Source organism: Melozone crissalis, unplaced genomic scaffold (genome assembly GCF_028551555.1).
Source record: "Melozone crissalis strain CALT ecotype California unplaced genomic scaffold, PUWL_Pcris_2 ptg000004l_1, whole genome shotgun sequence".
Classification (NCBI taxonomy): domain Eukaryota; kingdom Metazoa; phylum Chordata; class Aves; order Passeriformes; family Passerellidae; genus Melozone; species Melozone crissalis.
This window is the reverse complement of record NW_026535782.1, coordinates 21,950,557-21,977,601: the sequence shown is the minus strand read 5'-3', so window position 1 is coordinate 21,977,601 and position 27,045 is coordinate 21,950,557. Positions and strand designations below refer to the sequence as shown.

Below are 27,045 nucleotides of genomic sequence, written 5' to 3'. Positions count from 1 at the left end.
CTGGCAGCGGGGCTCATTATGCACCATTATTGTTCTAGACATTGAACCCATTTCTTCACAAATTAATTGCTTCTGGCTGACTTATCTGTAACCAATGTGATTGAAATAGCATGAAAACAATCAGTGATATGTGGCTGCGGCCTGTTAACTCTCCCAAGGAAACCTTTGTTAAGACTGCCTTGGCAGCCAGTGGACTTCATGAGTTTGGAAGCACAATTCCATGTTGGCAACAGGCTGGAGACAGAGCTTTGTTGCAGAAGGGATGCTAGGCTGATTGGCATGGGGTGGGATGTCACTGATGACTATGCAAGATACAACATCAGGGATGCTGTGTGACCAGTTACACGGGTGGTACCAACAGCAGGGTTCCTTTATTTTTTTTGTTTGTTTTCAGACCAGTTGCAATGTGAAGTAGCTGGAGATGAAGCCTGTAGCTCTTCTGAGGGTGACATGCATGTTAGGCACACTGGAACAGAACTCTAATGCCTATGCTCTGGATTTAGGTTGAGGGACGGATTGCATTTCCAGCTTTCATGTGTAAACAGTCCTCTCTCTCTTTTTTTCCCCCCCTTTCTTATAAGAAAGAAGGTGTTTGCTTAGTATGGTGGTTAGTATCTCAGTTGGTTAATTTAGTCCACAAAGGAGTGGTCTCCCATGGTTGTCTTGGGGGAGAGAAAAAAAAATGAGGGAAAGAACTGCTTTCTCTTTCAGCCTTCATAGTTATTGTTGAGAAAGATGTGAAAGGTTACTTGTAAAGATTTTATAATTTGCAAAGACTATAGAGGATGAACTTGGGGGAGGTCAATATACAACACTGGAATCACCAGGTGACGTCAGGGTCTTACTGACATGCTTATGAAATGAGGGAGAAAAAAAAACCAAAACCAAAACCAAAACCCCAGTCCTTCATCCTGCAGAATTTGACAAACTGGCAACAAGAGATTTCTGCCCTGCACATTGGGAGTCTGTGAAAGGGAAGGGAAGAATAAGGCTATTCTTAGCCCCCTTTATAAGCACACAAAGTACGGCACAGAAATGTCACTTGCTGGGGCGGGAGGAGGGTTTGTTAAAGAGGACAAGACCGCTGTGTAGAATCGTCCTTTACGACAGGGCAAACGAACCTGCCGCTGTCAGCCCGGCGCCAGCTCTGCACATTCCCCTCTCAGTCAGCTACTGCAAACGTCCTGATTTCTTCCCTTCCCCCCCACCTTCCCCAAATTATTTTTATTCGTGCTCAAAGACCGGAGGCTTCGCCAGACTCTGGACGGCACCACCTCAGCACGGGAACCAAGCGGTGCCTTCAGCACAGGCGGCCGAGAGCTGCCGACAGGCAGGGGAGCGCCCCGAGGGTCACGGCCAGCGCCGACCGGGCGCTGCCAGCCGCGGCCTCGGGGGCACCCGGGCCGTCCTCGCCGCTCCCCTCAAAGTTCCCGGCGGAGCCCCCCACAGCGGCTCCCGCTCCCCCGGCGGACGGGGCGGCGCGGCGGCGCCTCCCCCGGCCCTGCCCAGCCCTGCCCGGCCCGGCGGAGGCGGTGGGCGGCTCCTGTGGCCGTGGCATAAACCGGCGGCCCCTCCCGCCGCCGCCGCTGTCCCCGCTGGACGGCGGGGAGGAGAGCGGCGCTGCCCTGGGAACCGGGCGGAGGCTGCGGCTGTTCTCCAGCGGAGGGGCTCGCCTGGCGGCGGCGGGCCGGGAGCTGCGGGGCACGGGCGCGCCGCCTGCGGCGGCCGCGGCCTCGCTCGCACGGCGGCGGCGGCGGGAGGCTCCGCCGGGCTCCCCCATTGTCTGCCCGCGGGCGGAGGGCTGCGCTGCCCGCTCGTCTCCCACCCTCCCTCGCCTTTGTGTGCTCCGGCCGGCGCGGGGCGGTGCGGCGCCCGCCGTGATGCGCGCTGCGGGGCGGCGCGGGGTCCGCGCCGCTCGGTGAGGCGGGGAGGGACCCAGCCCGTGCCCCGGAGGCTTTTCGCTCGCAGCAGCCGGAGCGGGGGACTATGGACTGAGCGCATCGCTGTACCATGGAGTCGGGCATCCGCTTGAGCACGCTCTGCTTTCTCCTCTGCCTGGGGCCAGGTAGGCGGATGCTGGACCCGCCGGGAGAGCGCCCGGGAGCGGGGCCGGCGGAGCTTCGCAGCGGCGATGCTCTGGCCCCTGGGCAGCCGCAGGTGCGGACAGCGGCGGAGGGGCTGGGGGGGTGCTCGGGAAGTTGCGGTGCCGGCGGGTGGGTGACGGCACTTTCTGGTCAGTTTCAGGCTTTGGCGTGGACCCCTCGCTGCGGATCGACGTGCTGTCCGAGCTACAGCTGGGAGGCTCCACGGAGGGCGTGCGCCAGGTGCCGGGGCTGCACAACGGGAGCAAAGCCTTCCTCTTCACAGGTACGGCCGCCCCGGCCCCGCAGCCCCGGCCGTCGGGGCCCGGCGCCGCGCACGGGGCGCGTCCCCCCGGGTCCCCCCACCGCCAGAGGCTTGCTTGCTTTGAGACCTCGGGATTCCGTACCTTCCCCTCCTGCTCGCTTTTCTTCCACTCTTCTTTACCGCTCCCCTCTCATTATTTCATAAAATTTTTTCCTGTCACCCCATTTTTTTTTCTTTGACTGGTAGACGCTTAATTAAAGTACAGCAGGAACGGGGATGGCAGATGGCATGTTTGTGAGTCGTGGGGTGCGGTGATGAATAATAGCACCACCCACTCTACCGCTTTACTTGGGAAACGCTAAACATATCCCAGCTCCAGCTAAGGAAAACCTCACTGAAAGTTTTATGTGAGTCGAGCAAAATGTTGAAATGAAGTGCCCCGGAGGAGGGAGGCAGATGGCTTGAAATAAGAACAACCTTTTTTTTGCCAAAGGAAAGTGGCCCTTTGGCGTTTCTGTGACATACCCCTCCTGAGAAACAATGAATGAGTTGTGGTCTCTTTTAGTGCTTGTGATTGTTTCTTTGTTAATAGTGGGAATAGACATAAAATAGTAGTCTTCTCTCTTCCAAAAGTACATTTAGGAGTTTTATCAGAGATTATTAAACATTATTAAGCTTTCTTATATTGTAATTTATAAAAGACTGTGAAATACCTCTCAATATCTTGTTGAATGTATTGGCATTGGTTACTTTCCATACACTTGCTCATTGTCAGTGTGTTTTTGAATTACACTTTAATAACATACTGATACATTAAATGAAGCTGGAATCAACAATATTTTTAGGAAAAAAAAAACCAAGTCTATCTTATTTAAACAAAAAGGAAGCCTAAAACTGGCCTTTAGAAGCAAGTCTCTCCTCTGAAAGATTATTAAATGCTCCTTATAATCTATGACTAAGCAAGAAGAAGGAGTGTGGCTCAACATCTGATGAAAAATAAGCACACCTCCTCCTCAGCTTGCACTTTCAAGAGAGGGGAACTTCATTGTTGGTGTCTTGTGTCATGCCAGGAGTTTAGCTTGGATCTGAAGAAATTTCTAGTGCAACAGGCAAGAGGCTGTGTTTCACATACAGGAGAGTTATGTTCTAAGGGAGATAAAATCTAGAAAGGGAATTTCTTTTTCATGTTTGCATTAATGAGATAATTTATCAGGAAGCTAATAGTTGCCAAAGGCTTTTTTTTTTTTTTTTCTTTTTTTTTAAGGTGACCTCTCTAGTGGTGTTCTTCCCTGGAGCTGCCAGCATGTGTCACTGTGGACACGAATGTGGAGACACATGGGCATATGCCTTGAGAAGCACTGGCACATGCTGGCTTTAAACATCTGTGATGAGCTTGTGGCTGCACAGCAGAGACCTGTTGTGAAGGGGTCTGCTGCTCAGCATGGAGATGCATTTGTGTGCCAGTGGGATTGGTGGCGTGTCCTAAAATAGGTGTAATTTTTAAGGCATCGTTCTGAGTTGAAGCCCTGTTGTGCTACAGTGGATTGGGGTGAAGGAGTGGGGGGAAGTTAAAACTCACTTTGTCTTCAGTGGTTGCAGGATTTGAGGTTTGGAAGAATAAGACCTGCTGGTATATTCTCCCAGTGTCAGGACAAAAAATTACTGGGTTACTAAAGAATTACTTTTTTTCCAGTTTTTCCCTCGTTCTTTGCAATTACAAATGTACATAGTTCCCAAGTGGGTTAGCAGTTTATTTGTAACAAAAGAAGACAGGAATTTTAAATTTTCCCAGCAGCCTTTTTATTTTGTTGAGAACAATTGGAGAAATAACAAGGATGAAAACACTTGTGGCTAAATGGTGGTTGAAGTCACTCAGTGTCCCTTAGGAAGTCTTCAATGCCCTGCAGGACTGGAGATAATTTCCCCTGCTACTGCATAAGATGACTACTGATTTTCTTATAGTAAATTGGGTCCTTACTGAGCAGAGAGATTTTCATTTTTGAACTTGCATTTAGAAATAGAGAACTTTCCTTCCTTGATCAGACCACTGGGTCCACTTAGTCATTTTTGTTCTGCTCTTAGAACTGACACTTTAGGAACATTGCTGCAATGTGTGCCTCTTAATGTATGTATTTGCAGTGTGTGAATTTCAAATATGTGTGTGTGTTGCCTTGAAGTTTGGTTTCTCTGTGTGGGTTTTTCCTTATTCCAGCTGAAGCCTTAGTCCAAGACAGAAAAGATTTTGTGGGAATGATGCAAATTGCTTTAAATGATCTGTGAACTTACTCTGGAAGCTCCAACTTGTGATCCATCCTTTCTTTTCCTCTTGGTTTCTTCAGATAGTGAATCTTTTCTCGTATCATATACGTATTTACAACACTTTAGTATGCTGCCTTTTTGATAGACCACATTCTCTAAAGCCTTACTTTACATAAGCTTTACATTCAGAAGTCCTAAATGCTGTTCTCTATTTTAGAAGGAAATTATGAATGTGGCATGTTGAACTGCCAACAGGTAAATTAAAGATGTATGATGGGAAAATTATATATATAGTTAAAGCAGAATAGTCTCTTTAGTTTCTAGGCAAAAAGTCAGTTTTGACTGCTTAATTAGAGGTAGCATCAATTTTTCAATATAGAGGTTTAGCATCTGATTGGCTGTTCTGGCAAATTCTCCCTTGTGTAAGTGACTTTTCAAAGGTACTTGTATTTATAGGTCATATGAGACAGTAAGCAGTTACTCTTTAAACGTAATTTTAGTCTGGCACTGTCCAGTGAGATAATTTAGATTATACTCATACAGTCTTGTGTCACGCCGTGACTTAGAAATAATGTTAGCCATTTGAAATCTGCTGTTACTTGGACTTTTTTTGTGTTTGTGTGTGTACTTGACTTCAGCAGCTTTAGTTGCTGAATTCTGAAGCTTTTTAGGTGCCTGGTGCTCCTTGGTTGTCATGAATGGTAGCAACAGAATGCCACTGTAATCTATGTCTAGTTAGCTGCAGGGACTTCTTTTTCTGGAAATTTGATTTGCAAAGTAATTGTAAAATGTTCCAGTGTAGCTTGTGGGAAGATACAATTATGAATAGAAAACAGGAGGAAGTCTTGAAAAATGTTAGTGTTGCTGTATGTGAACATCTGCCAGCACTTTCTAGCCAACAGCAGATATTATTGTGTCAAAATATGTTGAGAGGAAAATTATTCCTCTGCTGGTCAGAGCAGTAGAAGTCAGAATATCTGTGTCACTAATGTCTCTCTGTTGGCAACTGTTTATGTAAGTCAGTGAAATTTTCAACACCTTTGTTCCTCCCTTTGCAAAACTGGGATGACACTTGGGTAAAGCCCAAACCAGATAGGTGGACTGAAGTGTAATTAATGCTGTTAAAAAGGCTTTTTGAGAAATACACGTTGTCATTCTTATAGTTCTTTTTTGTAAGGATATCGCATTAATGGGATTTGAGGAGATAGGTGAAGATGAAAGTCCAATGTAGCTACTTTCCTATGTAAATATGGAAATGATATTGCTTCAAGAGGACTTGTTGCATATGTAACTGCAGGGGAGTTTGAAGAAGCAGACAGAACCACAACAACAGAGGCTGAAGGATGAGGAAGGTTTTGCATGACTGACTCACGTCTGTGCTAGGAGATACAACATGAAGCTCATGCAAGGTCCCAGTAAAGCCAGATATTTCAACTGGCAGTAGGAAATGGTGTTCTGAGACGTGACATTCTAAAGAGGGGCTGCAAGAGTAACTTGGTCTCTGACATTTCACTAGGCAATTACATTGTGTCACACTCCCTTTAAATTCTGTATTATATGTATTTTACAGATAGAGTATTTCAGTAGTCATTCTGGGTCTCTTGTTGAGAGCAGATACTGTTCATCAGGCTGTCTTTGTCCAAAGAGAGTGTGTGTGTGTGTGTATGTGTAGTAATGGAGACCCTTCCAACTGCCTCCAGCACCAGTGGAGAGGGGTGGAAGGTACACTGTAAATCAAGGGATGAGAGGCAACACAAATGAAAGCCAGGTGATGTGTAAGGACAGTATATGCCCATCAAAGGGTGTATATTCTCTTCAAAGGGAAGGCTAAAAGGTGGACAGAAGAGTGTAGTCAGATGGTTACAAACACAGAGACATGCATTTAAGGAAAAGTTAAAAAGGACATGTCAGTCATGAAAATGTGAGAGATTATGTATCTGAATACAGAATTTGGAATTTATTCAGAGGAGGGGCAATTTTAGAGGCAAAATATGCTATATTCTGATGGAGATCAAGATGTGTTATGAAACACCAGACAATAATTTAATCTGTCAGTGGGATGAATGAAAGGACTCGACAATACTGTTGTTTGAATTGGTGCTGGCTGGCACAAAATGCTGGCAGAAAAGAAAAGCACCCCTAAACCAGGCTTCTTGGTATAAGTGATGTGTTATCTGTTGTTGTATGAGTGGATCATTAGTGTGTTATTTTAAAATACTAGCAAGAAAATATTACTCTATCTTATATCCCTTTGGAAAGTTCACTCTGTTTTGTCTCATGATGTCATCTCTGGGCACTTACTAAATAAGGAAGCTAAAAAAAGCCTTAAAAGCAGAGATGAGTAAACTTTGTCACAGAAATAGGATTTACGTTGCCTGTGCACTTTACAACACACATTGCTTTTTCCTTGCCACCTGTCATTGAAACTGTGGGCAGATGCTTTCTCCAGTTCCAGCTGAGCCTGCTGAAAATATTACTGTTCCCAGCTGCTCATCACTGCCCAGAAGCTAGAGGTTACTGTCCCCACAACTCCTCCAAAGCAAGATATTATCCGAGTGTTCCCATGCCTGCTGATGGCAAAATCAGCCAGCTTCAGGAGCAAACCTGGCTGACTGCAGTGACATGGATTACAGTGCTGTAAAATCCCCTTTCTCCAGCTGTATCCATCTCCCAGAGGAGTGGTAACAGACAGCTGGGAATGAGGATGTTAGTGTTGCCAACTGTCTTAGCTGACTGCAGAGTGAGTACCTACTGCAGCTTTTTTTGTCTTGCATGCAAACTGTTTTCACTCAGAAGCACTGAATCCTCAAAATGTGGGACCTTCATCACAGAGATCATCTGTAGATAACAGAAATTTTAATCAAAGTTTAATTTCATGTTTTTTGATGTTAGAAATGCCTCATGTAAGCAATTGCTCTATGACAATGTGGTAGCCAGAAAGGTTTTGGTGTATCTGGAATAACAGCATAAGCTTTCCCTTCGCTGCCCTTCACTTCTGGAACTTTCTAAAGTCACCTCTGCACCTGTGCAAACAGTAACCATTGTGGTATTGTGGTAGGGCACTGCCAGGACTGTGATTAATGCTGCTGGGGAGTCAGGCTGGGTGCTGGGGGAGAGCAGGAGAGCCCTGAAAAGCTGGGCTGCCTGTGCTGGTTTGGCTGCTCCTCTGAGACATACCCTTGCTCCAGAAGAACTCAACCACTTCTGGGCAGGAGGAGCAGTTGTAGCAAGAGGAGGTGTTTGGGAACTGTCTGCTGCTTGAAGACCCTGCCCAAAAAAGGAGATAGCATGTGAGGGTCCTGCATCAATTTTCCATCCTAAACCATGAATTTTAATGCTTGGAGAACTATGATGCACTACCCTTACTGAATATTCATCAATATGCCCAGAACTGGAGACTGTGTTGTTTGCTAACTGGTTGTGCTGGTTTATCTGTAAAATAAAGAGGAAAAAGTTATGGAAGAAAAACTTTAATATCTTGAGCTTCTGATTGATGTTTGTAATGGTACAGTAGAGGGTAGGGCTGAGAAATGGAAAGTGAACAGGAACCTGAAGTATTGCAGATACAGAAACTGAGAGAAGAAAAGCTTGCAATCTCTGAATGTAGTCATTAGTGCAGAATTGACACAAATAATGTCAAGGAATGGCATAAAACTTGGCCTGTGACATTTGGGGATTGCATCTGTTTTATGCTGAAAGTTTCTAATAAATATTGTTGTTGAGAGTGTGTATTTGGCATTACTATCACAGAAGTATAAGTGTTAAGCAACAAAGTTGTTTTATGTTCAGCTCTAAAAATTGTCATTATTCATCCCAAGGAAAGGTATTTTACACAAAGTGTTACTTTGTTGTCCTTTTTTTTTTGTTTAGTTTTCTTTTGGTTTTCTGCAGTGGGCTTTTTCTGGTGAGGGAAAGGTAATAATCTCAGAGATTAAATATTCCATTTAAATCCTTTGGGGTTGGTTTTTTGTTGTTTGTTGCTTGTGGGCTTTTTTGTTATTGTTTTGTTGGGGTTTTGTTTGATTGTTTTTGGGTTTTTTCCCTGTTTTTTTTCCTACTCTCACCTCTTTCCATGTGTCTTGATATGGGCTCTTGTCACCTTTCAGTTTGTTAAGTTCCAGCATGACTTTGGTGGCTTTGCCTGGGCTTGGTATGACAGCTAACATCTTCAGTCTCTGATACTTGAGCCTTTGGAGTGAATTAATACCTGCATTTATTTATCAGCAGGGTGTGACTCAATTTAAAGCAATGTTGTGTTTTACTGTGTTCTTGTGGACTTGAGCCTGTGCTTTTCACAGCAAAGTTGTATCTGATACCTGCAATAAATTGAAGTCCCTGGGGGTCTGTTTTCTACTGGGATGATGATGAATCTCTAAAATTTTTTTAATGAGTGTCTGGTTGTTCAGGTTAATGCAAATAACCATGTATTGTTTATATATTCAGTATTGCCCCAAACGATTCATACTAACTAAGGACAGACAGAATTGCATTTGCTTCTTTGTGCCTTTACAATGAGGCCTCTTCTAGAATATTGCAAGTACAAAATCCTTGTTGGGGCTTGTATTATCTCAGCGCTGCAGCTGGCATTTTGTTGGAAAGCTGAAGATGAGTATGATGTACAGCTCTAAGGCACGTTTGGAAGGGGAATACATTACAGTGGTGTCTGTGTGGGGATGTGGGGCAGAGTCCTGGTTGGTGCTGTGAGAAGGGACCTGATGTTTGGAGGAGTGGGGCCAAAGAGCCTCTCTCCATGTTGATATCCCTGTGAAGGGCAGGCAGGTGCAGATGGCTGCTCACCTGGCAGCCTCTCTGGGCAGTGGTGTTTGCTGAAGTTAAAAGATGTGATGTTGACAGCAGGACAGCTTCTGTCCCGTGTGCCACAGAGAACGCAGCCCTTGTGCACTCGGAGAGAGGACAGTGACCCTTCTAGGTAGCTGTCAAGTGCATCTTTCCATATTGCTGGGGGAGGAATGCATTAGCAAGAGGAAGTGATGGGGGAAAATGAGGTCTTGCTACCCTTATATAATTACTTTTTCTGTGGCATAGTTCTGTAGTCACAAAGTGTGCCTGAGACTTGCAAGGTTAATTTTTTTTTTCTGGTTTCTTCCTCCACTGCAGCATGGCTCATTCTCCAGTGAGATGCCACAAAGGACAGCAGCATTTCCTACACGTCCTCCCTTTTAGATCAATCACAATGTGTGTTTTCCCTCTACTTTTTGCTTATAAGATGTGGGAAATAGGTTTTCTACTCTCCCCTCCTCCCCAGCTTATGTTCTTCTAGTCTGTATCCTCCAGGGTATACAGGTGCTACCTTGGAAAAATAGCTCCAGGTACGGTTAACTTCACTGCTTCCACTGAGTCTTAAGGGATGTGCAGCACTGAGTTCATAAGTTATTTAAAACCATTGGTAAGGGCTGGAAATTTTATATAGCTGTCACGGAAAACTGTAATTCTTTGTAGTGACTCTTCCCTATATTTTGTCCCATTTGGTTTTGTGCCGAGGTGCAGATCCACTGAGCAGCTGTGTTCTCCTACCTGTGCTACTAAGGCACAGCTGAATAAGGGGTGAAAAAGAATTTTTCACTGTTGGATTCTTTCTTAGTGTCCATCTGTTTTTGCCTAAACTCCTCTATATTTTGTCTCAATGTTTAAGACATGCTATATTTTTCCATCTTGGCATTGTCCAAATCGTTTCCTCTCAGGATAATCTGAGGAGAAATATAAGAAAGGATACTTTGGTTTTAAATTTTTTTTGCCTGGACATTTTTTCCACGATAAACACCTACTAGGAATGCTCACTTAGATATTTCAGATTGAAAAAAAATTCTGTAGCCATTTTCAACATGGAAGAATTCCACAGCAAAAAATTCTTATTTGTTAACGTTTTATTTGCTTTTGGTTTTTTGGTGCATGCTTTGATTTTGGGGTGTGTGTGATGCTGATGACTTCAGAGAGACACACAAACTTAGAACTAACTGACTTTTAGCTTGAGTCATCTCATGAGTAGCTGCTCGCAGTTCTGGCCTCTTGCAAGGTGCTAAAGCAATGGGCACGGTTTAAAAGAACCAGCAGACTGTGAGAGACTTCCAAAGACACAATGTTCAGGAGGCTTTTAGCAGATTAACATATTTGCTGCAGCACCAAAATTGCTATGATAGACTGTAATGTTTCCAAGGGAGCCATTACAATCAATATTGCTAGCGATCCATAACTGAGAACTCTTTTAGTGGAATTTGAGTGGCTATTTCCTTCTCTGAAAACATGGAGTATAATAACAAAAAGACCTCCAATTGTAGAGTTAGAGCAATGTTTATACTCTGTTAGAGCAATGTTTATACAATTTCCCCGGCACGAATGCTTATTTAAGTATAATTAGATGGTGGTTACATCCACAGTGTTTATCCTAAAAGCGAAGATGACATGCACCAGCCTTGACTATGTCTGGATATCCATCAGTCTCTAGATACAGCTGTGAAATGATCCAGAAGGGTTCCAAACGATATTTTCTAGTTTTGAGGTCGATAATCTGTGTTTTAATAGCTCCCCAAGCATGCATTTGCATATTGTGCCCCAGCTGTTCCAAAGGCAGTCTTAAGATTTTCTGTAACATTGATATGCCTTGAACTTGAAATAGTCCCTAGATTTGCTCAGCTCTCATTGAAGGAAGAGGGTTGACTTGAGGAAAACCTTGCGTACCCTGTTCAGTGTTGCTCTTATTAAGAATCCTTGCACACACCATTAGCATAAGGAAAGCATATGGGAGTAAGAGATCTGGGAGGTTGAATTTTTTAAAAAAATTGCGTCTGGGTTATTGCATTCACTCTGGGTTTCTGCATTTCAGAAAAATATCAATGAATTGCAGGGACTGAAGAGAAAAACGGCAAACCTGATTATACAGTAACAAAAGGTCTGGCTTAGTAAGAAAGCTTTTGAAGAACTTGAGCATGTACAGCTTGTCCGAGAAATGACAAAAGTATTGTATGATAAGTGTCTAGTATTAGAAGATTCTTAGTGGTTTAAAATGAAGGAATTATTTAGTATTCAAAGAGCTAGAGGTAAGAGTAATGTAATGATACTACAGATGGAGAGGATTTAAGATAAAAGAAGACTTTCACAGTGAACTAGTTTAGATTGTGGAATAGCTGCTGAAAAGAAGTGGTGGAAATCTCCATACTTTTGATTTTTTAAGAAGATAGCCTGAAATATAATATCTAGGAAACAGTAGCTATGCTGTAGTTATTGTATATAGTTGTCAGGTAATAGGCTAAGAAATGAGTGGATGACCCTTCAAGTCTTTCTGTACTCTGGAGAGTGGGAGTGTTGGTGAAATTGATCAGGATAGGGAGAGTTTTTCAAAGACACAAAGTAGCATCAAACACTTAGTACACAATTATCAAACCAGCGCCTTTGTATTCTCCCGAAACTTGTTCTGTGGTGCACTTACATATATTTTGATGATGCTGGGCTAAAGTAAGCCTACAATAGCAAATTAGAGCCTGGAAGCATTTTGTAATTTTAACTCATCCAAGTTTATACACTGAGCATGAGTTTAAGCCTGTAGCTGATTCAGGGCTAGTGAGCACATTCACAGAAGCATGGACTCTGTTAATACCTGGTTTAAGTAAGAACTTCTGAAAAACCTGAACTCTGGTCTTCCCCAGCTTTCTTGAAATGTCTGGTAAAGGTTGGCTCGAGCCTTCCATGTGTTTTATACCTGTCTGCCCTGCTTACATCTGAGTGGTGTGTATGGTATTCCTTGGTATCTCTCCTCTTTGATGTTCTCAATTCAAAATATTTTTCTTTCCTTTTTCTGGCATCAAGATAGATATCCTGTGAGTAGAGATTTTTCCAAGCATGCCAGTATGGTTGGTGGCATTGGTGTCCTACCTCTACCCTCAGGTGTGGTCTCTCTGCCTCTTCCTGTTTCTGCCACTTCCTAATTCTGCTTGAATTCTGTTTTCAGTTCAGTGCAGTTCAGCCTTCTCCCCCCATCTGCTGCTGTTTGCTCAGTCTGCTGCTGGGCACCTGTGGCTAACAACAGAGGTGTTGGATGTGTTCAGATAAAATTTTTTCCACTGGTGGCCTCCCTCCCCCTGCCCTGCTTGCTCTATTTTTGCTGTTAGGATACAGGTTTAAGTTTTCTGGTGCTTTTTATCTGTGTCAGTGGCTGTTGGCCATTCTCTTGTGTCAGAAGATAAACTTTCATGCAGACTGCATGGTTGTGGTGGTCATCTACAAAATGATCTCATATTAATGCTTTCTTAAGCTCACCATTGTGTTGTGTGGAAAGAAATCAGAACTTAAATTCTTAAAAGATTTTTTAAATTCTTAAAAGAGTTTTTGTTGGCTGAAGGCAGTTAACTGGTTTTTGCCCACATTAGGGTTATACCCTAGAAAACCAGGGATGAAGGGAAATTAGGATGAGAGATCCAAATCACTACCAAGATGGAGAAACAGGTTCTTCATGAAGAAAAAAGGTAAACCTTCTAGGTCATCCACAAATGATTACAGTTGGGCTAGGTGATCTCAAGAGGTCCTTTCCAGCCTAAATGAATCTATGAAACACAGGCATGAGGAGTTAGGTCCTCAGGAACAGCATATTTGTCACAACAAAAGGAGGTTTTGAGAGAACATGACTGAGCAGAGAGCATGAGTAAGTCTTACTGACGCTTGCACAGTGAGAACCAAGTGAGGGGGAGACATGGTGTGTTGCTGAGAGGGGATTGGATTGCCTACACCAAGCATGATCCTAATTCAGAGGTGCCATGGTGGGTGCTGATCTCACACAGTCTGTCATTGTATGATAGTTCACCACTGGAATAGGATATATTTGAGAATTTGAGCTGCATCATAGCTTCAGAGAGAAGGGTAGGGCGTGTGATGCAGCTTGATCTACAACTAGCATAATCTGCTTGCGTGATTTATTACTGCCATTAAATTTGTACTTTATTGTTGTTAATTGATTGGGCTTTGTTTACCTTTGGTAGCCTGCCTTTCATTTGAAAAAGGCTGGCAACACTCTCTCCTTCTCCTCCTCCTGTCCTCCCCTTTTGCTGTGAATTGAATAGCTGTTAAAATCCTGGCCATGCTATACAATGAAAATAAAATTAGTCTTTTAGCAGTTCTCATGTGTGTCATGCCCTTATTACAGTACTAGTAGTGCTGGAAGATGATGCATTGTTTTTCTTCTGCTCTTCAACGTCCCAGTGTTAACAGCATTTCTTGGTGTGATCCTTTTGTTTGTTGTTAGGTCACTTTGACACAAAGTGCTCATGTGACAGTATGCAACCAAGCATAACTAGGTGCATATGCCACAGATGGCAGCTCCAAGGAAAATAAGGCAAGCCTGATTTTCTCCACAGGTTTCAAGGTGTTCTCGAAGCAGCTTCTAGAAAGCTGTTTTGTGCCTAAAGGGAGTTCATGTTTATATACACATATATATTTATAAAGGCTATAGTAGCTGTAACCTTTTAAATATAGCTGGAATCTCCATCAAAATGAAGAAACAAAAGAAATCCCACTCTGTGCTACATCGGTGTCCTTGTTCAAACATAGTAGATTTTATAGTGGTATTGGCTGTGCAAAATCTAAACAGCATAATTCTAAGTAGCAGTATGTGATTCTGCTTATGAGGGAGCACGTACAAAACATCTTCAAAACTTAAAAAGGGTTTAAGAATAGTGTTGAAGTATAGGCTAGGAAAAACTGGTAATCAAAAAAGCTATTGCAACTTAAAATTGATAACCTGTAACCTATAAATCACCAGAAAGCATTACAATGATAAATAGATGGTGCAGAGCATTTTGTGCAGCACACATTTTAATTTCCTAGGAGTGGAATTTCTGTAACAAGAACAGAAGTCTTTTATCTTCATTGTTTTGCTGACTTGTCATAGGTCCCCACTGAGTAGCACCTTCTCTTCTGGTGATAGTGTCTTCATGATGACAGTTGCTGGGAAGGAGATAGTATTTCTGGTGTACAAGGAACAGAAGTTTTCTGTATCATGTATGCCTTTAAAGATTCCTGATAGTATTTTTCTATGTGTGCTGCTTCCCTCTGTGTTGAGCTATACATGTCTAAAATTCCTTTCAGAAGTGTTCAGGAGAGAACATTCTCATTTTCTGTGGCAGTTTGATAGGAGTTGTTTATTAACAATCCAGTGTGGCAGGATCTCTATTGCTTGTTAGCAAATCAGCTGTTTCAGCCTCCTGTGCTGAGAATACAGACTTCTAATCTGGAGTTCTGTTTGTTCAAAGTTCTGGTTTGCCTGCAATTAGATTTTTTTATCCTGTCATTTGCAAAAGGTTTGAAAAACTGGCAGAAATATGGTATTGCAGATACAGTCACTAGAACCTGTTCTATAACTATTTATCCTTTATTTACTTTTTGCCTGCTGAGTCCAAAAGTCATGAAATCCTTGTTCATGGACGTGACATTTTTGGAAGAGCATGCCTGACTTTTTGTGGTACAGCTGGGCTGTTTTACATTACAGGAAATTATTCCCACTTGTAATCCTGGTGCAAATTCCCTCTTTGCTGAAGGGACAACAGCCCAAGGAAAGATGAAAGATGTCTAAGTGTCTTAGCACTGTGCAGGTAGAGACTAAGATAGAGAGCCATGGTACTGAATCCATCGCAGAATGATTCGGTCCCATCTGACTTGCCTTGCTTTCTAGAAGCAGCTGGTTGGTATATAAGCTCAGAGGCTTAACCCAGCCACTAGTATAATCACCCCCAAACTTGTTTTGTATCATCTCTTGCAGAATGCTTCTAGGCAGATTTCAGTGGTAATATTGTCAGTTCACAGGGAATATGTATTATATTATGGCTGTTGTTCTCCACAGGCAGTAATGGATTTGCAAAGTCTGTCCTAGTTGTCCTGATTCAAGCCCAGTTGTCCAGGCTCTCAGTACCTTTCCCTCCTCTTGTCCCACAGTGGGTTTGTTCTCAGCTGTGCCAAAATGACTTTAAACATCAAAGTATGTAGCATATAGGTGAGCCAGAGTTTTGTCCAGGTGTGACATGATTACTGTTTTTGAAGGACATAAGTATGAACAGCCAATGTAATTGGGGGAAAATTGTGTTCAGAAACAGGTCTTCTGGTCTTTAGTGTCAGCCCATTGTGACCTGTGGGACTTTGCATATGGTTTGAGCTGGAGGAAAGCCCTTGCTGGATGACACACCAAAGCTGTAGCTGACATTCAGAACAGAGGAAGCTACAAAGCAAAGGCAGTTGGAACATCCCCAAATGCTGAAAGAACAAACTGTGACATTTCCCCCCTTGTTTTTATTTGATTTAATGATTTGGCTTCAAGTCAGTTTTTGTTTCGATTGTTTTGTTTCAGCTGAAGAGCATTTTGCCCTCTTCCTTTTCTCCTTCTCACCTACTGCATTTCTATCTGCATGCATCCTAGTGAAGCATTTCTTTAGTGGAAATAAGAAGGCAGAAATGCCACACCATGGGGGTGTCAAAACTACAAGGGCAGTTTGTGGGCTATATCCCTAAACAGTCTGTGGGGTATCCCAAGGTCCTGATCATGCCACTTGGGAAAGTAATTACTAGAGTCCTTGTTCCTGGCATTTGTGAGTGTTTGTTCTGGGGAGACCAGGTTGGATTGAGTTTATGGGGGGCACTTGGGTGCACAGAGGTCTGGATGTACCTGGCTGTATCCTGACGTACGTTTCGATTGTAGTCCTAGAGTTCCCCCAGGTTTGGGAGCTGGGCAGTGCTCCTGGCCCTGCAGTGTAGGCACACCCTTTGGGAATGGCCCCAGTGGGAGTCTTACAGGGTTGGTGTTTACCCTGTACCTTGTAGTCTTTCAAACTTCAGCTGAAACTGCAACACCTTCCCCCAGACTCTTGCAGCGCTCTTTGCTGCAGCCTTGGAGAATCCAACTCTGGTTCATGTAGGTTTGGAAAACTACAGCTGCTTTTTTTGCTGTTTTCTCTAAAACAACTGGGAATCTTTGAGAAGGGAATAGAAAAATTTACAGCTAAAGTAGTTCAAAATGTTTTATGAGCTGATCTTATATATCAGTTTAAATAGCAAAACAACCAGCCTTTCTACTGAAGAATTTAATGCATATCACATCTAGCAAGGCTTTGGTCTAATAAAGGTTGTTCACTTCTTTATATCTTCATTTTTCATTAGAGGAATGCAACTCCTGAATTTGAATGCACTGTGCTCCCCTTAAAATCCTGCTGTTCTGTCAGCCTTGTGAAGATTTTGCTGTTGGATTGGCTTTGAATGCTGCCTGGTTGGCTGGGTGCAGCCTAGTTTATATTTGTTATCTAAATAAAAGAACCAAATAAAGTAAACAGTTGCCCTTTGAAGGCTGTGTGAAATCCCTAGTTACAAAAATATTATCAAAAATTTGAATATGGGAATGTGACAGGATGTGAATATATGCTTGTGACACTCATCCCTCCCAGTGTAGGAAATTGAAACAAAATTGAGCCAATTATATTTTTAGCCTCATTTTAGCCTTCAGCCCTCCTTCTTCTTACAAGCCACTAGAATTTAATTTGGATAGTTCAGCAGAGCTAGAGTCAGATGCAGAATTGATTTATAGATGCTGCTATTAGAAGCTGATTATGTGCACATGAAGCAAACTGTGGAGCTCAATTAGTTCGAATGCCTCCTTCAAAGACTATTCTGCAGGAATTTATGTTATAATTCAGTTCATACTGTATGTGTACTTTCAGATGCTCCTCAAAAATTTGAGAGCACACCCTTTACTAGGAAAAGTTACTCATTCCATTTAATAACTGTTTTCTTTTATTGTGGTCTGGAAATGAATGGTAGTCAATGGCTAGTGGTTTAGTATGATTTAGTATGTTGCTGGTGCTGTGTATGGAAATTTTCATGCTTACTGCTTATAACTTGTTGGTGGTGAATTCCAGCACCTTTTTTTTTTTGTTTTGTTTTGGTTTGGGTTTTTTGTGTTGTGTTTTTTTTGTTTTGTTTTTGTTTTGTTTTGTTTGTTTGGGGTTTTTTTTGTGAGGAGGGATGGCTGGATCAGTTAAGACTGGATCAGTTGCCTGTAATAGTTCCTCATAAGTTTTTATGAATGCAGTTGGCACCACAGGGAAGATGAGAGCATGACTGCAGAGGGTAAAACTGCTTCTTTCTCCACTACCTGTTTGGACTGGTGGAAGTCCTTTGGACTTGTGGAGCAAGTCCTGGTGAAAGTTACTTGCTGTCTTTGGTAGAGTGCAGTAATTATTGTCTCATGAGCATGACTGAAATAACACTGTCTGCTCTTGACACCTCCAGGAGATGCTGGTGTGATGTTGGTGTTTGCTGCAGAGCTCTGATTGCAGATTTCTCTGAGGGGGGAAATGCATCCTAATAGTGGGGGCTTCAGGGAGCACAGGCAGCTGCTGAGCTTGTCTTCTGAAGGGCTGAGTTCCTGCAGGTCTTGTGGTCAGTGGTTCTCCTCACTGGGCTTTCAGGCTGCTTTGCAACGCTAACTGTTAAAGGATCTAGCCTGAACAAGGAGTGAGACATGCTTTGAGTTTGGATTTTTTGTTTCTTTAATTGTCACTTTCATGTTTCTGTAAGTTAATGATGGAGTGATGACACTAGTGATTTGTGAATTGTTGTGACTAAACCAAACACACGCAATATTCTAGGAAAATAAACCCAAAATATACGTATTGTGGTTAGTGACAAATTTCTCATTCAAACTAATAATTCTCTCCTTATTTTTGCACTCCTAAGTTGAAAAAAATATGCCACTGGTTTTATGTACTAGAAATGTTTGCAGTATGAGGTTTTTAGGTAACTATTGAAAAACTGGAAATTATTGACTAAGATATAGCAGTTTGATTTTTCCAAGCTATTATGGAAGAAGCCCAGTTCCAGTGAAGTATTTTTGTTGGGTCTTAAACTGATTACTAGGAGACAGATATCAAGAAGTAGCCTGAAGCAATATTTATTGAGCACAGCTGGTGATCTATCAAGCCCCTACTGCTAGTGTTCAAAGGCAATTGGAAGGAGGGATTTGCACTCTTGTGTTAGTGTGAAAAGAATGGATCTGACAGATCAAGGACCTTTCAGTCATCTTGCTTTTAAGAAATCCACCTGGTGCCTGCCCTGAGCAAAGAATGTTGTGCTTCATAAGTGTAGTAATAATTCAAAAGGCTGTGTAGCTTTTTTGAGCAGCACGTATAATCTGACCTATTTGCAATACCAAAACTGAATGGCCGTGTGTTTTGGCAGTGTGACACTCCAGCAGTTGGCGTGATGTTAACCTTCGTGTTTAGGCTGCCAGCATGATGCAATCAGGTCTTGCTGCTTTTGTCTGTATGCAAGAAGGTTATCTGAGGTCACAATGGATGATTATAGGGTACCCAGATAAGGTTTCATACAATAAAAGGATGGAAAATTCTCATCCACCGTAGTGATCAGGTAATGATTCAGGGTGACATGAAGATACCTCATAAATTATTGCTGTCTTGTGGGTGTTGTGGCAGCTCGGTTTCCCCTGCCTCTCTCACAGCAATGAGGACTGGGGTGGTTCTGGAGAGATCCATGTGATGGTGAAGGTTTGTTTCCTTGCTAGAACACAGGCCAGCTGTAGTGCAGTGTTTGCATCCCAATAGCTCCAGTTAGAATAAAAGGGCCTGAGGGAGGGGGAATAGTTATAAATCTATGGACTGGCCTTCTTTAAGGGTAAGGGTGTTAAGCATATACTTTTTCATCAGTTGCTTATGAGAATATCATAGGAATTTGGTAGAAATTAACTTCTTCCCTTTTTTTTCTTTCTTTTGGGCTCCCCTTTGTGTAAAACAAATGAAATTCAGCTGGGTGTGACACTGTTCAGGAGCTTGGTTAGGACTTCACAGTTGCACAGGTTGTTGCGTTTCCTGAACAGATATTTAAATATTCCTGATCCATAAGCCACAATGAACTGTTTCTGTTAATGGAGACCAGCATCTTCATGGGTCCAGCTTAAAGAGTAAAGCTGTTTTTCGAATGGTGTAAACTGAAAGTGGTGTACTTTAGAGCTGAGCTCCAGTGCTGCCGAAGAAAATCACCAGTTCTGTCCAAATTGCTGTCCACTCTTGACAGCTATTCCTGAGTTAGTGTCCCAAGTAGACCAGAATGGTCAAATTGCTGTGACAAGAAGCTTGTGGACTGATTTAGTTCTTACACAGTTGATTACACATGCTAATGAATTGATTTTGTGCATTAAAAATGTTTTTTTTTTTTTTTTCTGGTATAATGTATTCTGGAGATTGGGAATTATTTTTCTAGCATTTGACATCTTATTTGTAAATTATCTCTCTAGAGGTTTTAAGCTTGGGCCTTTTTTATTTTCTATGCATGTTATGTGCAAATTCAGCAGAAATATTGCCTCTGTCTAGGCTTTGTGTGGGTTTTTAAAAGTCTTTGTTAGAGTAGTGGCACATGTATACAATAAATGTTCATGACATCCTGTGCAAGAAGCAGCAGGAAAATGCCACCCAAATGGAGCAAATAATTAGTGATAAAATATTTTGAAATTTGGTGAATTTTTAAACTATTACTTAAAGCTGAGTAAATTGTTTGTTGTTTTTTAAAATTAGTTTATTTATTTATGTATTTATGCCATTAGGCATAACATCTTTTAGAAGTCATTAAAAAGTTGCTCAGGTCACATGTCAGGGTTAGGCTCATGTCTGGTGTTGTCACTGTGCTTCACTGCTAGTGAGCTCAAACTTTGGATGGGATATTAAAGGTACCCTCTGGCCACCCCTGGAGAAAGTAAGGGTTATAACCCTGGATCAGAACAAAACACCACCCCTCCCCAGAACAGAACAGGTGTCCTAGAAAATGTGTTCTCTTTCATTTAAATGGCTTCCACTGTATGCAAAACTAATGTTTTAAGTACTTTGATCCCTGCTTTTGCCTGTTCAATTGTGCTTCTCAGAAATAGCCTGTTATTTTGTAAGCTATTTGAATGAGAATGTAAAGTAAAGTAAGATTTTATACTGTGTGTTTTTTCCTCTCCTGTTTATTTTAGATACTTCAAGAAATGTGAAGGCATCTCCAGAAACAGCTGAAATCTTCTTTCAGAAGTTAAGAAATAAATGTGAATTCACAATTTTGGTGACCTTAAAACAAGCCCATTTGAATTCAGGGGTTATTCTCTCCATTCACCATTTAGATCACAGGTAAGTACTGATACCTGTCTGCTGGCTGACAGTAATGCAAGTATATGAATTCATGCATAAAAAATTGACCATAAATTAGAACAAAATTTTTGTGTAGCAGATAACTTGTAACTATTTATAGTGCTTGGATAGGTACATTGTGCAGATTTGTCAAAAGTCACAGGGGAAGGTCAAGAGGGGTTTTTCTTTACATGTCTCTTACCACCAAGGGCATGGAAAGCTAGTTCTGCATTGTTGTTTGTAACCACAAAGAGCAGATCCTCAGCTGGTGTAAAACTGTCCCTGTGTATGTCACTATACCTATGCTGACTGACAAAGCCTGGCCCTGTAGTCCCCCTCTTCATTGTTTTTGACAATGCAAGCAGTCTTAAAAAAGAAAAAAATATCCTCCAGTTAAGGGTTTACATCTTCCCATGAATGGCAAAGCACTTTACTCAAAATGTTGTCAACCTTAAAAAACTAAAATGAATGGCACATAGGATTTAAGGATTATCCTTTCAATAGAATCAAGACTGCTAGAGAAATAAGATACTTTTTATATATATACTTGAGTAATAGCTATTAAAGATAACTGCCCTATCATTCTCTGACAGAATAAAAAGGAGTTTTCAAATGTGCACTTTCTAAACAGTCATTAGCGCAAGAAACAGGTGAGCTCTGCTTTAGGTTCCTAGTTGTTTTTATTTTCTTGTGTACCATCCCATAATTCTTTCTTGACAGTGTCACTACAAAATAACAACAACAACAACAAAAAAGACATGTTCAAGCACAGCAAAATGTCTGTTTCTTTTACGTAAGTGTACAAGTTTGCATTAGGAAGCATGGTAACAATTATTTTGTGCTGGAAGATGCTCCAGTCAATTTCTGCAGAAGAGGCCTCATCTTCTGCAATTTAGCTGTTTGTAAAAAAACAAACAAAAAGACCAACCAAAACACAAACCACAAAACAAACAAGAAGAAGGACAACACTCCGAAGGATCATTATGCCAAATTTATAAAAGGATTTTCATACTTGTAAAGGAGTAGTTAAATGTCTCATGGATGGCATTAGATGTGCCCTTAGGCTTTTAATAAACACATTCAGGTCTCTTCTGTGCTAGGCTTGTATGGAGAGATGTCTGTGTGCCAGAGCAGTGTTTGTTCAGCTGAACTGTGCTGAAATGAGGGCTGACCTAGTTGTGGGTAATACTGCAACCAGACAAGCACCTTGTGTAGTTTCTTTTATGGTTTTAATGTTCTTTTATGATGAATGACAGTAAAGACAAGAGAAAGTAGATGTTAAAAGAAAACATTTGGATGGCTTATATTCAATAGCTGCTTCTTCAGTGCTGGATCTCCACCTCTGACCTTGCCCACCTCTGACCAGGGACTTGGCTATAGCAGTTCTTTTAGTTCTTAACTTTCTGTGAAGTCTCTGTCACAGCACTCATTGTAGTTAGTGGGAAAAGTAGCAATGCCAGACCTTACTGGCACTAGCTTTGCACTAGCTTCAGCCTTTTATCACACTGATGTCAAAAAAAGTTGCACTAGCATTGAGCTGCTGCCTTGCAGTTCGGTTTACAGAGGTCAGTACTAGCTCTGACATTTCTGCAGTGAGGAGCTGAATGAGGGTGAGGAAGGCTGAAGGTGGCAGTAACTGAATGATGTAATTAGTTATCACACAAGTACCTTTTCATGTGCTTTATTTTACAGAGCTTTCATGGCAACTATTGGTTCTAGGGTAAAACCATTTCTATGGTACAAGAAAATAAAAATGTTTAAGAAGTGGGAAAAGGTGCATTTATTAATACTTGGTGTTTTTGAAAATAAGTCAGAGTAAAAACTCATCCTCTCTTTGCATGGATCTAGGGATGTTGGTGCAATTATGTGAATTTACATTAAGGGCATTTCCTAAATTGTAGGGTTTTTTTAAATGTATAATTTTGTTTATAAACTTAAAATCGTTTATGTGATTCAGAGTTGACTGAGTTGACTGATTCAGTCTGTGTTGTCTAGTTTTATGAAGTTGTTATTTTTGTCCCTTTTTGCTGGCTCCCTTTTGAGAATCATCAAAAATGAATACTTCCACTGAGACGTGGTCATGCAGCTATTTAAGGCTTTGTGTCTTAAGAAGTTAACAGGGCTGGTCTCACAAAGCTTCCCTTCTAATGTCATGTGTTGAATGCTGTCCTTGGGCTATCAGAGAGATACAGAAGTTCTCCATGTAAGTCTCAGCCTTGGGCATTTGCTGAGGCTGGGCTGTTTTTGTCATCACAAGAAGATGCTCCTGCAATGATCTACTGAAAGTATAGTAATCTTTTCATACTCACTTAAGTGCTTTGTTCTTTTCCTAATTGAGTATCAAAGCTGACTTCCCCTCTTACAATGATGATGCATTTCTGTAGTATTTCATGTATTAAAATATTTTAAAATTAGTCTTAAAGTGAAAGAATCTGAAACAATACCTGTATCTGTCCTTTCCTAACTTGCCCATACATTTCCACAGACATTGCTTTTCCCCCACTGATTAGAGCAGCCAAGGAGTTCAGGCAGTGGTAGTTTTGGGCACAGTGTGGAGGTGATAATTTCAGACGAAATTCTTGTGGTGTCAGGGAATTCAAATTACACATCAGTAATTGTTCAGATGAATTTCAAGCAGCTGAATGCATCTTTTATATATGGCAGATTTATATGGCATATGCCTGAAAGATAGAAGTTATAAATGTCTTCTTGGCTTCAGGGCTTTACCTTGACTGCAGACAGTGCCCTGCCTAAAATGTGTTGTACTTCATGGTAGCAAGGTAAATATTTTTAATTGTGTTAATGAAGGGATAGCTAAAATTGAGTAGAATCACTGTTAAACACTGATTGCTCTGTGTTTCATCTTTCAGTTTAATCTGTATTATCCTCTACGCTTCTGAATTTGTCTCACCACCTTCTTGATGGAAGAGTCAGCAGAGAGCTGATTTTGCTCTGTGATGGGGTTGTAATATATGTTTAGTCTTGCTGTTCCATCATATATTTTCATTTAATCACCAACAGTAGAGGTGGTGATAGTAAAGCTTTTTCCTCCTTTTGTGGTTAGATGGCTTTATGTAACTAATCTTACATTCATATCTCTTGAGATACTGCATATTAAGCCCTTAAAGGATGGAGCTGCTGGGTTGTAGTTTAATGATTCTTTCCTTTGGTTAGTGCTTTTTATATCCTGCAACAGAGAACTGAAATCAATAGTATGTTATGGACAGGCATTTCCTACACTTAATTTGTATCTCTACTAATTTGTTCAATTTCTGCCTTCCTTAGCATTTGTTTTCACAGCAGTTGGTGTCTTGTGATTATCTGCTGTCAAATGGGCTGTACTGTACAACAGTTTCAAACCTCTTTCAGTATGTAGGAGGAACTTATCTGTGACATTTCTCTCGTACTGATTTATTCTACAAGGAGATAAGTTGCCAGAGGTGAATTCCCGATGCATGAATTTTGTTCTCTTATTTGACCATTGTGTTAAAATAGAGGTGGAACTGTACGTTCCCTGCTTTTGATGTATGAGTGTCAGTATTTCTGGACTGCAGTGTGAAGTGTCCTCTCTGACACCACAAAATCTGCTGCAAAACTCTTGCACTGAGAAGAGCTTTCAGTATTTACCACTTAAGCCAATATTTACTACTTAAGCCAATAATTGCAGAGCAGATGTTAGGTAATACGGGATTAATTTTCAAACATTTAAGCCGTATATGGCTGTTCCCTGTGCCAAAAGAGGCAGTAGCTTATTTCTGCTTTTTAGAAATAAGCTGGTTCACTTCTGCTGCATGGTGTTCTTTGTTGGAAGAGAGAAGGTAGGGTTCCGTATTTTTTTTTTTTTTGTATTAAATCTTAGTTTTTAGTTTTTACTGGTCTGATAGTAATTATGAATGCACTGGAATTTATTTGTAACAGCTTTTGAATTCCTGTAGTGATTTTAAACTTCTCTGGTGTCAGTCTTCTATTCTTTTGATGTAGTTTGCATGTTTCATCAAAGGTGTCAAAAAAAGGTATATTCATTCATTCATTCATTCACTGCTTTTCCAGTGCGTGAGAAGATTCTGTGGGACAAAGAATTCTCTCTGTAGACACTGACAGCTTGACCAGGCTCTTTGTCCCAAAAGAAAAAAGTTCCTTGTTTGTGTTGGTTTGGGAGATTTAACTTCTATCCCTGAGCATGGTGTTAGATGGAAATATTTGTAAAGCAGCTATTTTGTGTTACACTCTGTTTAATGCCTTCGTGGTGTTAGGAATGACCCGTTTCTTTGAGTGTTGGCTACAAAGATTATCATAAAATTGATTGATGGCATGTCACTCTTGCTTGGATTTGGGGTTTTTTGTTTCAGTTTAGTTTATACTCTGACCAAAGAAAAAGAATAGTAATTGGCAGAAGGATGTAAGTTTCTGAAGTTCAAGCACCTAACTGTTCCATAACTTCTTGTTAAATCAAGTGAGGCCAGCCTGTCCAGTGTAAATCATTGCAGTGCCAGCTAATCCAGGGTGAATAGTCTGAGAACATCTTACAGAATGCTTATATGCATGTGGAACCTATTGAATTGAGATTAGTGACAGGCCTTCTTGAATAAGAGACAGAAGATTTGTTTCTTCCTGTGATGTTGAAAATTGGCACTGAAATAGCTGAAATGTGAGTTTTGACAGATTTTGTTTTTCTTCCTATGTTGTGTATAAGGCTTTCTATGAGCAAACAAATAACGGAGAAAGGAGAAATCTGTATTCTTTTGGGGTAGGAAATGGAAACAGTTATGTTGAAACTGCCTTTTTCTTTTACTAATACATCTACTAGAAAGTTCTTTATTGTATTTACAGTCCTCTTGCTCTCCTTGGAGAAAATTTGTCAAGAAAAGGGAATGAGAGGCATGGTTTATGCCGTTTGTTTTTACAGTGATTGAGTTGAGGAAGTTCTTCCCTTGTTGATTTTTAGTAGAAGAGGAAGCTTCAGGCAGGCAAGATTCATATTCCTGGCAATGTGAATATATATTAGTGAGAATAAAATGGAATATATATTATATATTGATAAATGAAGCTAGTGGGAGAGATGAGAGGAATGAGAGCAATTGCTCAAAGACATGAATTAGTGTTTCAGAATTATTTCTTAAATTTGGAAATTTGATTTCATATCCATGGCCCAAATAGGAACAGCATGGGCAATGTGCTGTAATATTGGGGTTGGATTTTTCCAAGACCAAGCCAACACCTTTTGCAAGAACAGCTTTCCTTGGAGTGCTTTGAAGAGCTTGGTGAGACCTCAGTTCCTGCTTCTGGCTCCTTCTAAGCTCCCATAAGGGTTGTGGAAAGGCCAGCTGGGAGCCTTGCCTTGTCATCAGCAGTAGCATTGGATGGGCTGGAGGATCTTGCTCTTGTGATGACCATGGGCTCTTGGATCATAGCACTAAACCCAGCAGAAGCTATGAACACTGCTGTGGGGGTAAGGCAAGATTTTGCCTCCCTGATTTGGTGGACTTCAGAATTTGCGAGGTAAGCAAAGACGTCTCTCAGGTGAGAGGCAGGGTCTTGACTTCAAAGGCTTCCAGACCACAGCAGTCCCACTGAAATCAGATGAGGGGCTGCAAGGAGTTGATAAGAGCAATATCTTACTGACATACATTTTTTTCCCTGCCTGCTTTATTAGTTTGAATCAGGCACAGACACTGAGTGGCACAGTGTTGGAAAGGATTTGAACAGCCTCAGATGTTTGTTTCCTAACTTCCAGTTCCACATCAGGGTACTGAATCTCACTTCCCTAGCTGCTGCCTTGTGCTTCTTTCTGTGTGGAGAGAAGCTGTGCAGCAGTAATTTGTGCAGGTGCATGTGTGTGGATGATGCCTCTCTGCCCTGCTGTTATCTCTTGCCTGGCTGTTCCCTCCCATGAGCATCCCAGCAAGGAGGGTGTTCCTCCATGTATGTCCCAGTGCTGGCTCCATCACCTGAGCGCATCATGAATGCACCTTTCTCCTCCACAGCTGTTCTCCAGATCTGTCCAGTGCAGGGAGCAGTGCTGTGATGAAGCAAAGCTGAAGTGCATGACTGTTTTTGTGGTGGAAGAAAATAAACAAGAGAGATCTAAATGCCAGAATGATCTGTTGGTGTCTGACTGGGGTGCTTCAAAGGCATTTTCTTCACAAGGTTAACTTCTGCTCTGCCTGATTTGGAGCAGGAAGTTGAACTTTTTTTTTTTTTTCCACCTTAGACAAGTGCCCTGAGACATGCCATTCTCCTTTTTTTTCTCTTCACTTGATGCAGTGCTGATGCAGATTTG

The 27,045-nt window shown here is 41.6% G+C and overlaps 1 protein-coding gene across 1 annotated transcript in view; it reads left to right on the top strand.

Moving 5' to 3' along the window:
* The first annotated feature begins 1,887 nt into the window (after positions 1-1,887).
* NELL2 (neural EGFL like 2) overlaps positions 1,888-27,045 on the top strand; it is a 135,034-nt gene continuing 109,876 nt past the window's right edge. The window contains exons 1-3 of the mRNA XM_054271306.1: positions 1,888-2,065; positions 2,239-2,367; positions 20,615-20,765. Of these exons, the coding sequence (XP_054127281.1) occupies positions 2,011-2,065; positions 2,239-2,367; positions 20,615-20,765 (335 nt within the window). The 5' untranslated portion in view covers positions 1,888-2,010. The remainder of the gene's footprint in view (positions 2,066-2,238; positions 2,368-20,614; positions 20,766-27,045) is intronic.